Raw genomic sequence first — 12,638 nt, 5'->3', positions numbered from 1 at the left:
ATCTGTAATCATCTTTGCAATTGTGTCTCTCCTCTATATGCTGTGTTTATGAACCAGCCTCCATTTCACCTGATGAAGGAGCAGCGCTCGGAAAGCTTGTGATTTCAAATAAGCTGGTTCGACTTTAACCTGGTGTTGTGAGACTTCTTACTGTGCTCACCCCAGTCCAACGCTGCCATCTCCACATTGCAAATGATCTGTTGTAGTGACCTTGGAGCCATACCTCTCACCAGCCGTTGGGATTCTCTATTTCCGCTGGCAGCGCACCCTCGCCCGAGAGTTGCCTGGCAGCATGGGGTGGCTTCAATGGAAAATCCCCTTGACAAGCGGCAGTAGTAGAGAACCCCACCACCAGATAACGGCAGCCACCGGGAAACCAGGGCTGGTTTAGCTCAGTGGGCTAGACAACACTGGTTTGGGATGCAGAACAAGGCCAGCAGTGCGGATTAAATTCCCGTACCAGCTGAGAATTCTGAATTCTCCCTCAGTGTACCCGAACAGGCACCGGAATGTGGCGACTAGGGGCTTTTCACAGTAACTTCATTGCAGTGTTAATGTAAGCCTACTTGTGACAATAAAAGTTATTTATTGACATGCGGCTGGGGCACCGGAGAATCCAGCCCTGTCTGAGGCCAGCACACCAGGAGAATTCCATGCTCTACCTCAAAACATATTCTTATGATCTTTCACATCCATCTAAGAGAGGGGAGTCTTGCTTTAATTTTTCTGATAACTCAAATAGTGACTGAAATACCGACTTAGATTATATGGTCTAGCACTGGAGTAATATATATAATTCATAAATAGATTATATGGTCCAGCACTGGCATAAAACCTAAATCCAGAATCTTTTGTTTCACATGAGAGTTCTACCATTGAGCGAATGTTGACCGAGAACAGGGTTGTAAACCTGTTCATGGACACATAGAAAAATTATGCAGGTCACAGGAAGCTTCTAAAGGAAGCAACCAACAACCAGCAGTCTGTGCGGAGTCTGCACGTTCTCCCTGTGTCTGCGTGGGGGTTTCCTCCGGGTGCTCCAGTTTCCTCCCACAGTCCAAAGACATGCAGGTTAGGTGGATTGGCCGTGCTAAATTGCCCTTAGTGTCCAAAAAAAAAGATTAGGAGGGGTTATTGGGTTGCGGGGATAGGGTGGAAGTGAGGGCTTAAGTGGGTCGGTGCAGACTCGATGGGCCGAATGGCCTCCTTCTGCACTGTATGTTCTATGTTCTAACCTGCAAATGAGAAGAACAGTAAATAAAGTATCCACTGCTGTACACTACAAAACGATACCTTTCATTATGGCAGCAAAATATAATTTCACCATATGTCAACACACTTAACTTTAAAGGAACGTTTGCATCGATGTTATGAATATTCTTGCCAGTACAAAATAATAGAGTGGATGTTAAGTAAGGTGCTTACCAATGTGTGACTGAAGTAGAAGGGGTTGTTTTAATGTTTCCTGGGATCTAAGCCCATCCTTTAACAAAACCCTGTAAAGCGTGCAGCAATTTATTAATGCAGTGGCAATAATGTCTGTCGTGATTATTTTAAACAAAGGTTGGTGTATGTAATTGCCCACACCTCTGAAAGAAGAGCTCATAATTATAGATAGCAGCAGGTTTGTGAGCGTGATAATTGACTTCATCCACCTGCAGAAAGTGGTTTATATTTTGCAATATCGGCGTAAATTGTTGTAGAATTATAATGGCAATGGTAGTTACAAGTGAATTTTGAAGACTCCAGAAGCCACTTTTGCTTTGCTCTTATTTCTTCACTCAGTGTAGAATGCTGAGATTTAATTACCAGCCTTGAACTCACAGTCAGCTATTGGTTGCATTCAAAGAAGCTTCTTTCCCCCCCCACCCTTTTTTTTCTTGTATTCAAGACCTACTGGGTGGGGGCTGTTGCTTGTCGGAGGCAACTTGACACCAAGGGTTGTTTCACAACAAAATAAATCAAAATGACAGCACATGATTATCACGACCCAACTTTGTTACTTTCGGTAAATAGCCAAGACCCTGCTACTTGGAGCAATCTGGCAGAAAAATCATGGAATGAAATTCTCTTGGTAGATGCATTCAGTAAGAAAAGGGCAGCGTTTTGTGTTTTCTACAATATCCTGTAAAAAAAAAGTCAGTGTCTCTGTGGCAGTAGTGATGAGCAAGAGAAATAAGGCAGTAACATGAGGGACTTTCAACTTGTCCAATATACACAAAAATTATCAAGTAAGGAAAAGTCTGAGTTTATCATTTTAGTACATGATTGAAGAGTGTGTCAGGGGAAACATGTGAGAATGCTGTCTGCGAGACCCAGTGTTTGTGGGTGACCCACACTTCAATCGACTAACTATCGAGAGAGTAGAAGCAGTGGAATGCTCGGTGAAAGTGACCATAGTCTGATAATGTTTATTTTTTATTATGACAATTGCACAAATGTGTTTCAAAGCCCAGGTGTGTAACTTCAGGCAGGCACTATTGAGTGGAAAGGGGGCACTACATCACAGGGGGGGTGGGGGGGTGGGGGGGGGGGAATGTATTGGCAATAAAAGGGCATCTTTCAATTGTGTGTAATTGTGTCTTTGGTCAATTGTATAAAATAAACAATATTGAATCAACTGCCTGTTCTATATCTCTTAGTTTTAATTATGAGAGGTCACTAAGGGGTGGGGGGGGGGGGGGGGGTGGGGGGGGGGGGGGTGGCGATTTGGGATACAAAATATGATCTCCATAGGGACATATCAGCAGAACCATAAGGCTGTGCCAAAAGCTTTTCCAATGCACACGAACAGCAGAGAGGTATTCAAGAAAGAAATTAACATGTAATCATGGAATTAAATGTGGGAAAGCAGAAAACTGTCCACCTGCAGAATGACTATTTCTTGGATACCTTTAAGTATACACAATCCAAATTAAGTACGCATGTATGCAGGACTTGGATTGTTAAAGAATAAATGGCATTTGCCATTATAAGGTGCAGGACATTTCTTCCGAATTGCAATAATTACAGCACCAATTTCCCAAAACTGCGAAGGAATAAATAAGCAGAGAAAAAAATTGAGAGGGGTGGGGTGGGTGACTAGGAGCGCAGAGATAATAATGTGGAAGATGTAGCAAAATACAGGAAGATATGAACAGTCGTTAAACGTGACCATAGAAATAGCGTTGAAATTCAAAATAGTAAATGGAGGCCACTTAACGTTTGGAAGGTGGAAAACTAATGAGGGCAAAGAAGCAGGGCTTTGGTAAATATATGAATCACTAAACGTAGCATCACACGTTGATGAGAACAAAATTCCAATATTAGCAGAATTGAGAGGATGCATGTGTTGGGATGGATAGGCAGTGGCTCTTTCTGTTTTGGAAGAAGAAGACCAGGGGGAGACCTGAGAGACATCTTTAAAATTGGAATGTGGATAGGCTGGAGGTGAAGAAACTAACCTGTTTCCACTTGTGGGTCCATCTAGAATAAGGAGGGTATAAATATAACACTGGCAATAACACATCAAATAAAGAACTTGATGCTTTAAGGAGTGGTAGAAACATTGATTAGTTTCAGGGAAGGCTTGAAGAGGGAAAATGGAACGGAGGGATAATGGAGGCAAGATGGAAATAAATTATAGGAATCTCTTGGAGTATAAACACTAGCACAGATCAGTTGGCAAATGGGCTCTTCCTGAGCTGTAGGCTCTGTGTAATCCCATGTTATCTGCCTTGGTGGACACCAGGAGGACTCTTCAAATCATACCATGGTATCTTATCTTCACTTGAGTAGGCAGACAGGGCCTTGGTTTTGCATCTTATTCAAAGGGAAGTATCTCTGACAATGTCCCTCAGTAAGTTCCATTCTAGAATATGTGGTCAAGTCACTGGAATGACAGGTGAGCCTAAGAGCACGTCTAAGAGAGCTATGAACAACATGTTATCATTCTTTTTTTTTGTTAACTGCATGTCCTGTGCTGGTAAAATAAAATGTTACAGAAACTAATGGGAATTTCTTTGTTTTCCAGATTGAGGCTACAATCTAGCATGCATTAATGACCCAAGGCCAACTCATAAACCCTTCAAAAGATACCTGCATCTAATCATGTACATTCTTCTGAATTGTAGTCATAGTACATTGGCTTTTCCTGGGTCAAGATAAGTATGTATAGAACTGCATTCATCCCACTCCACCTAGTCTCATGAATCATATAATGTATTTGTGTGTGAAACTTAATTCCAAACCTTTTCCAGGACTGAGCTAAGCTAAAATTATACATTGTATCGCAGTGTCTTCGGAAGGATATTCCCATGTATTGTGTGTTTGATTTTTCTGTATGATAAAATGTTTTATTTTATATTTTTGGGTTGTGGGTGGGCAAACATTGCTGCTAAAATATAAATTTTAGGGAGTGAAATGGTCAAATTTGTGCTTGTGGATTTTTCTTAAAAAAAGAACACTTCAGCAGCATCGGGCAGCCTGGTCAGTGTCGGTTATCAAAGCAGACAATTTGGACAGCATTTGAACCAGGAATAGAATGCCTTTTAGTACAAAAACTACAAGCCCTTACCTATGCTAAAATTGTTTGATTTTTACACTTCACTTGAATCACTGAGAAGGTCAGAGTGGAAAACTGAAGGTCTCGAAGAAGGACATATATAACTGCAAATTGGCCTTTGGGTCAGCAGGAAACATGGCTGCCTTTAGCACTCACTGATGAAACTGTTTATATTCTCGTGCAAGTAACATTGGAAATCTGGAAGCAGATGAAACTTGTCCAGCGACACATTCTCTTCGGACCTTCAAGAAGAACTCATCTGTCAGCTGCCATTTAACCTTACTGAGGAAACGAGAAGGACTTATTCTGAATGAAGAGCAGAATTGTGTGAATTAAAGTATGTTCACTCATGGGTATGTCCATTGATGTCTATCATAACTCAGCTGCTGGTTTCATGCCATTTGAACACAGGTGGCTTCAGTATGGCGAGCATACTGGTGTCCTGAGAACCTTTGGTCTTGCAGACAGCATAATTTCTTGCGAGGCAATAGCAAACCTCTAAGTGTCCACTACATGTGTGATTTATCGTAATGTGTTTAACAAGAAAATTGCCTCCATTTAAGCTATTATGGTCATATGGTGGACCAAATGTTCCTAGATATCCTTTGAGGACTGCACACTGACTAAATTTTGCACTTTATGTACTTAATTCATTTTCGTCTGTTTATAATTTTCCTCCCTGTGTTTTCATACATTTAATTTTGGCTGTTGATAGTCACTATTCAGATGTCTTTTCATGCTTTTGACATTGTGTTATGAACAAACATGCACCGATGCAGTGACTATATTTAATTTGGTATTGGATCCTTTCTGAAACTTAATGCTGATCAGCCAGTCAGTTCACTGAGTGCCGGAACTCTGGAATATCCAAACCTTATTGAAGACAGTCATTGTAAAAGCGAGTCTTATTGACACATAGAGAACTCTTCATAGTCTTTAACGTCTCGCACATTCCAGAAACATGTCCACTATTGAGTCCTTCTGGATAATTCTAATGCTTTGTTTTTGCCCAATTGCTTTTGGAATTGCTCATTACACCATGTCTCCTAATTGCAGACCAAATTTAACACTGGGTACAATGGCTTTGCTTAAGGACCCAGACTTTAGTATGATGACATAATATAATTAGAGCAGGAGCTTCGGCTGTACCCTTTTCATCCCTGCTGTTGGTGTGCCGAAGATACATGGAACAGAAAAAATCTTAACTGGGTACAGTCGTCATTTTCCCATTCAGGTTCAGATGCAACAAGTAGTGTATTCAAAAGTCAGTTGGAAAAGGAATTTTTGCATCTTGCTGTCTTTGGGCTTCACAATTTTGAACAGATATTCTATTTACTCAACCATCAAGTTAAATAAATCAAATAAAGTAAGAAGACATCAAAGGGAGTTGGAAAGTACCTGAAAGGACCAGCATGGGATGATAACTTCAGGGACGTTTGTGAATCTGATCAATTTTCCCTCCAATCCATTATGTGGCATGATCTTAGGGCTTTGAGGTTATTAGATCTCTCTGTCCCTGTTGATTCAAAGACTGGAAGATCGGGGTTTTTCATGAATAGGGCACTACCACTGGATCTCCAGTGGAGTTCCCCATGAGGCACCTCCCTCTTAACTTAAGGGGAGCTCATCTCCAAGATGTGGGTGCAACAAAAGTGGATATTGAAATGCCATGTGGATTATATCAATCATTGGGATTTTGGACAGCATGCTGGCATTTTTATGGTTTGTGATGTTTAACCAGGGAGAGGCAGCTCACGTTTCTAACTGATCGTATCTTAGTTGCCCATCAACAAGTGAAAGAAAGCCACCATAGTCCCTGAGGACCGTATGCTGCTCTCTCCTGTGAGCGAGAGAGAGGGGTGGAGCTGACTGGTGGTGATTTATCCTGAGGGTCACCACACCTCCGGTGAGGGGCAAGGTTGAGAATGTGAAGCCTCCGTGGATAACCTCAGCTGGTACGGGAATTGAACCCACGCTGTTGGCGTTGCTCCACATCACAGATCAGCCAACCAGCCAACTCAACTAACCAACCTCCCGAAAGAAGTAGATGGGGACTCACTTCTCTTCACTGTGCTGAGGTAAATATGGCTGGTGTTATGGGGCCTGAGCCATCGAATATTTATCTTGGCATTTCACTTGCCACGAGTAGAAAATTCAAAGGCGGCTCCCGCCTCACTCCCCCCCCCCCCCGCCCGGTGCCTTACAATCCATTCACTTGATTGAAAGATCTATCCTCAAATAAATTAAGGAATATGCTGCAAATTTACATGGCTGGAGATTGACCTGTTTCCATTCCAAGAGAATCATTAAATCTCTCTCTCCCACTTCAAGATAAGAAATGTGCCAATGTGAAAGTGGGGCAATCTTTTATTTCCTCTAGTGAGGAGTCTTTCCACGCATTTCCGCTTTCTTGTTCCTCCAGGTGTGCTCATGGCGCACACAAACCAAACAACATCTCATTCTGACCACTCTTCACTGACCCAAAAAACCTTTGTCCTTAATCTTTGCACTGAGCATAACCAACATTCTTCCATGGATATCCAAGAGCTGGAGTCTCAGTGGAGGAAGTTAATTCTGCATTCAGAGCCAGAGTACCTTTAGCTGCGAGTTTTTTTTTCTTTATCCCTCCGTGGGATGTGGGTATCATTGGCAAAGCCAATATTTGTTGCCTATCCCTGGTTGCCCTTGAACTGAGTGATTTGCTAGCGGCCATCTCAGGGCAGTTAAGAGTCAACCACATTGTTGTGGGTCTCGTGTCACATGTAGGCTAGACTAGGTAAGGTTAGCAGGTTTCCATCATTTGTTTATTGAACTGTATCAATTTCTATATCAGTGGTAGAGAGATCATACTCTGTTCCTGGAAAACGTATAACACCTGGGGTTATAATGTTAAGTGTTATAATGTTAAGTGGCTAAAAATTGCAGCATGGTGAATATTCACAGTTACTTTCCCTGCCATGCTCAGAGCTAATTATAATCTAGGAATCTGTAATATCTGCGCATTAGATCTAGCTCTATTTGAATTTATGTGGCCACCATCATGGTCTCCCTTGATGTTCACACCAGTGGCTTTGTTGAATAGACCTTTCTTACATGCTGCCTTAATGTAATCTCTAATAAACTATGGGCCCACTGTTTAAAATGCTTCAAGTGTATGATTTTAAACTTCTTACCGAGAAGGCAACAGTTTTTGCGACATTACCATGTAAAGTTACACAATACAAGAGGAGAAGATTTGGCTTTTTAATGGAAGCTATTGTATTCCATTTCCCTGTCCCTTTTCCCGTACCTTTTTGTGTTCTCTGTTTTCAAATGCTTCCAAATTCCCTTTTAAATTATTTTACCGTGTCTTGTCTCAGTAGCCTAGAACTGGTAATGCATTCCATATTTTAATATCATTTCTTCTACTTCTCTGTTCGTCCTTCTCATGATAGTCTTAGCCTATGCTGCCCTGTTACTAATTCATGAACCTACTGAAACAATATTTCTATATTTATCGTCTCAAAGCTTTCGGTAGATATGACATACCCTCAGGGCTAGGGCTCGGTTAAGAATCATGCCACTCCCTTCTACATCTACTTCTTGGGCCTCCTCTTTGTTTGGACCCTTTGGAAGAGTCTGTAAGGCAGCTAAGTGAGTACTCTCTGTACTTTTACAAGTAAGGTATTGTTTGAATTTAGCAACAATTGAGTGCCAATATTTCTAAATTGCAAATATTTTTGTGTGACTCTTAAGGGATATCTGAATGACCAAGAACAAAATTGGCAAAATTATAGGGCTTTTGTCATTCTTGAAATGACAATCTCCCTCAATCTCCCCTCAGGCTATGTTCTGCTTATTATCATGGTTGTTGTTTTGTGGTTAGAAAGGTTTTACGGTAGTGGTTTTTAGGATGGTGCAGATCAGAGGTGCAGATCAGAAGAACTGATCTATCAAACAGCCCAAAGACTTTAAAGGTGGTAGGAGTAGAGGACCACACAGTGTTTTTAGAAAGTGATTCCCAAAGTCAGTCAAATTTTCACTTGTAGAAACGGTGTGTGAGAAGTGTTAGAATTCTAAGAATGGTGAAGCCTCTACAATATTGATACTCTTATTTTGCTCTGACTAACAAAACTGCCCTGCCCCTTCACTTAGGATGACTATACTGCACAGGTAAAGATCATGCTGTCGAAGCAATCTCAATGCAAAATGCAATGCAAAATAAATAAGCCGATCAGTATTTTCCCAGTGACTGTCTTACTATTGGCCTTTGTATATTAGATAGTGATCAACCAGTCAGTCAATCTAGTATTCAGCAAACCAAAAGATTTCACAAGACTGTCGCTGTGGGAGATTTTAACCAGACAGTCCAAGCATTCAAGCCACAGTTCAGCTACTTTTATTTTTCTTTCGTTAATAGCCAGTAATAATTTTCTATCGAATACCTTCTCACCTGTCATTCCATTACCGTTCCTGTTTGTGTTTTGACACCACCCAGATGCTCGTAACCTGAAAGGGTTCGTTCCTACTGTGTGATTAGCCTGTGTATCTAAGGAACAATGAATCAATACATTGTATTAATGTGCTGTGCCTGCCAGATGACTAACTAGAGTTGGTGGGGGGGGGGGGGGGGGGGGGATCATCATGTTGTTCAATGTCTATTGTCCGTCTCTGGGATGTATTGAGGTATCTTATGACCTGATAGATGTTGGGATGTAAGGCTCTCTGTAGTTTGTGTCTACCTTGTGTATCTGTATTGCAGAAGTGTTTCTCTTAGCTGGCTGTGTGTAAAGTAGTCTTTAAATATGTTCATTTTAGGTCAACCTATATTTATTTTAAAAAAACCTATACAATTATTTTGCTCAAATGGTATAAAAATGAATATTCATGGTCAGCATACAGCAAATGAACACTGCGAGGTATTTAGAAACTTTGATCGAGTTTGAGGGTAGTCTTTGAAATTTCACTGAAATGACTGTCCTTTAAGGTGTAAGAATCTGCTATGAAATTACTTGCATGATGTATAATTTACTGGAATTGGTTAATGAAAGTGCTGAAATAAAGTTGATTTAAACCCCAAACAATCAATTTTCTTTCTTTGAAATGGTAACAAAACCTAAAGATATCTTATTACACGATACATTTTATTGGACTGCGGCTATTACATGGGAATAGAAAACAGGAGCAATGAAACTGTAATCATTTTGGTCTGCTGCTACCTTTGTTTTATCTTTGTACTGTGAGGTAAATCTCACCTCAGTTTTACACGTTATTTTACTCTAGGATTGCAATTTTACTTTGATTCTAGATAGTTTCTAAAGTCAATTTATTATTTGAATTTTAGTGTTCGGACACGAACGAGTAGTTTACAATAATGTGACTGTTCCCTTTTTGTACAACTACACTACAGGCTGTTTTTATTCTTTTATCAGATGTGGGCATAATTGGCAAGACCAGCATTTGTTGTCCATCCTTAATTGCCCCTGAACTGAGTGATCTGCTGGTTAATTCAGAGTCACCCACATTGCTGTGGGTCACATGTAAACCAGGGCAGGTAAGGATCGTAGGTTTCCTTCCCTAAAGGGCATGAGTGAAAACAGATGGGTTTTTAATAACAATAGTTCCATTGTCCATTTTACTAAGATGTCGAGATGCCGTTGTTGGACTGTGGTCGGCAAAGTAAGAAGTCTTACTACATCAGGTTAAAGTTCAACAGGTTTATTTGGAATCACAAACTTTTGTACGTGACTCAACTAATGAAGGAGCTATACTCCGAAAGCTAGTGATTCCAAATAAACCTGTTGGACTTTAACCTGGTGTTGTAAGACTTCTTACTGTGCCCATTTTACTAAGACCACGGCAGGATTTACCGACCAACCTGCCACGGGTTTTTCGGCGGGGGAGGCAGCCCGCCAGCGGGATTTACAGGTCCTTCCATTGTCAACAGGGTTTCCCGTTGAGTGTACTCCTCGGGACCCGAATATCTCGCCGAATATACCAAATGTATTTTTCTCTTTGTTCCTCTTCCTGTTGAGCGTAAAGGCCAGCACCAATTGTTCTTGTACTCCACATTTTTGGGAATCGGTTCCCACTTCCTCCTCCAGTGGTATTGCTGCCCTTACACCTCCAACCACCCCTTTTGCAGGGGACGAAATCTTCCATTGCACTAATAGGATTCAGCAACTTAAAGGGAAGAACAAAAATAGAGGGAGATAGAATAATCGTGTTCATCGTGGGTAAACCCCACTCTGCAACCATCTTTTTTGGTTGACAAATGCATAATATTATACTTTAAGTCTATCACTGATTGATTATTTTCATTGCTTATTGTCCCCAGATCTCTTTTTCTTAGAGGCATACTTATTATTTCTGCGCAGTGCAGTGAGGTCTGCACAACCTATACTGAGATTTGTTAAGGGAAACTCAATAGGGGTTTCTTGCCTTCCACGCGACAGATCAGATATCCTCGTGCCATAAAAAAGGTATTGAACCTATCTTTCTTCACCCTTTTAGTTAAGTTCCTTGGACTAGAATCTACTCAGATCTATTTTTTTCATTCTAAATTTTACCTTGGGACTAATTTTGTATCCCATGTCCTTTTATTACCTTCTGTTGAATCAGGGATGCAATCATTTCAATAGAATGCTTTAGCTGAACATTTGCTACACGAGATCACTTTCTGTTCCATTGTCTAATTTTTAATGGGAACTATTTTAAAGCTTAGCTTCTCTGGTGCTCTTTTAGCTTAACATTAAGAGACCCAAATACACCCCACTGATTTACTTCATAACTTTGAAAATAAATATATTTTCCCATCCCTTCTCCGTTCCCTCCACCAGCGTTACTTGCTTTCTGGAATTCAAAATTAATTGTCTTAGCACCACTCTTCCACCTCTCTCAAAATCAAAATTTAACTGATTATAGTCATGGATTTTTGTTAGCCGTATGCTACCTTGAAGCATTTACTTTATAAAACTCATCCAGTGCTAATCAATACATACAAAATAGGAACAGAAGTAGGCTGTTCGGCCCTACGAGCTTGCTCCACCATTCAACAAGATAATGGCTGTTTGTGTTTCGAATTCCACATTCCCATCTCCCCACGATAACCGTTAATTCCCCTGTCTAACAAGAATCTACCTACCTCCGCCTTAAAAAATAGTCATTCTCTCCACCTACAACGCTTTCTGAAGCAACACCCGAGGGAAAGAGAAATTCTTCTCAACTCTGTTCTAAAAGGGCAACCCCTAATTTTAAAACAGTGCCCTCTAGTTCTGGACTCACCCACAAGAGGAAACATCCTTTCCACATCCACCTTGTCATGGGTCTTATATACTTAACATCTTTGTTCATGAATTGGGGAAACAAAATGTCATGCACACATCGGGCAGGAAGTATGCAACTACTGCAGGTACCAAAGCAGCAAAGTTGGCATTTGAAAATAAAGGTAGACTTAGCGACAACAATCTCACCAATAAGTGCGAATGACACAGGAAAGGTTTTGCGCATCACCAGCTCCTGTTCAGATAATGAGGAGAGAGAGCACTGGAGATAATCTATTTGGTCACAGCTGAATACATCTCTGTTTTAACTGCCGCATCACTCAATGCGGGGGAACTCTGCATTTGCTTTCAAAACAGTGTGATTGGTTCACCTCTCACTTACATGCGGATCTTGTATCACAACCTTACTTGCACACAGAGTTTATAAAAATGCATTTGTGACAAAGAAACTACACTGATCATTCCTCATTGTGGCCTTGCCTGTGACTTAGCCAAAGCACACCTGGATGACTGAGTGAGTTAATTTTGTGAGAGGTTTTGTTATCCAGACTAGGTTCAACTCTTGATCTCTGCCGAGTTAACTGGAAGCTTAAATCATGACATATTAATATGCAGTGAAGTGTTATAACTTGAGAAGTTTTCATTTTCTGCAAAGCACTTTGATACATCCAGCCATTGTGAAAGGTATGATGATATGCATAAGCAATCATGTAAATAGATATATGACCTCCAACCAGCAGGTGGCAATAGAGAACTAGAGAACGTGACTATACTTCGAGGAGTCTGGAGATAGTCGTGTTAGTGGATAGTCATACTTGCAGTAGTTCTAGGAT

At 40.8% G+C, this 12,638-nt stretch overlaps 1 protein-coding gene across 1 annotated transcript in view; it reads left to right on the top strand.

Annotated features, from left to right (window-relative positions):
• The window catches only part of kif5c (kinesin family member 5C), a 359,768-nt gene extending 350,162 nt beyond the window's left edge, over positions 1-9,606 (top strand). The window contains exon 26 of the mRNA XM_072471286.1: positions 4,013-9,606. Coding sequence (XP_072327387.1) covers position 4,013 — 1 coding nt within the window. The 3' untranslated portion in view covers positions 4,014-9,606. The remainder of the gene's footprint in view (positions 1-4,012) is intronic.
• The last annotated feature ends 3,032 nt before the right edge of the window (positions 9,607-12,638 follow it).

This window comes from Scyliorhinus torazame, chromosome 2 (genome assembly GCF_047496885.1).
Source record: "Scyliorhinus torazame isolate Kashiwa2021f chromosome 2, sScyTor2.1, whole genome shotgun sequence".
Taxonomy (NCBI): domain Eukaryota; kingdom Metazoa; phylum Chordata; class Chondrichthyes; order Carcharhiniformes; family Scyliorhinidae; genus Scyliorhinus; species Scyliorhinus torazame.
The sequence above is the reverse complement of the archived record's forward strand: the minus strand, read 5'-3'. Positions and strand labels throughout refer to the sequence as shown.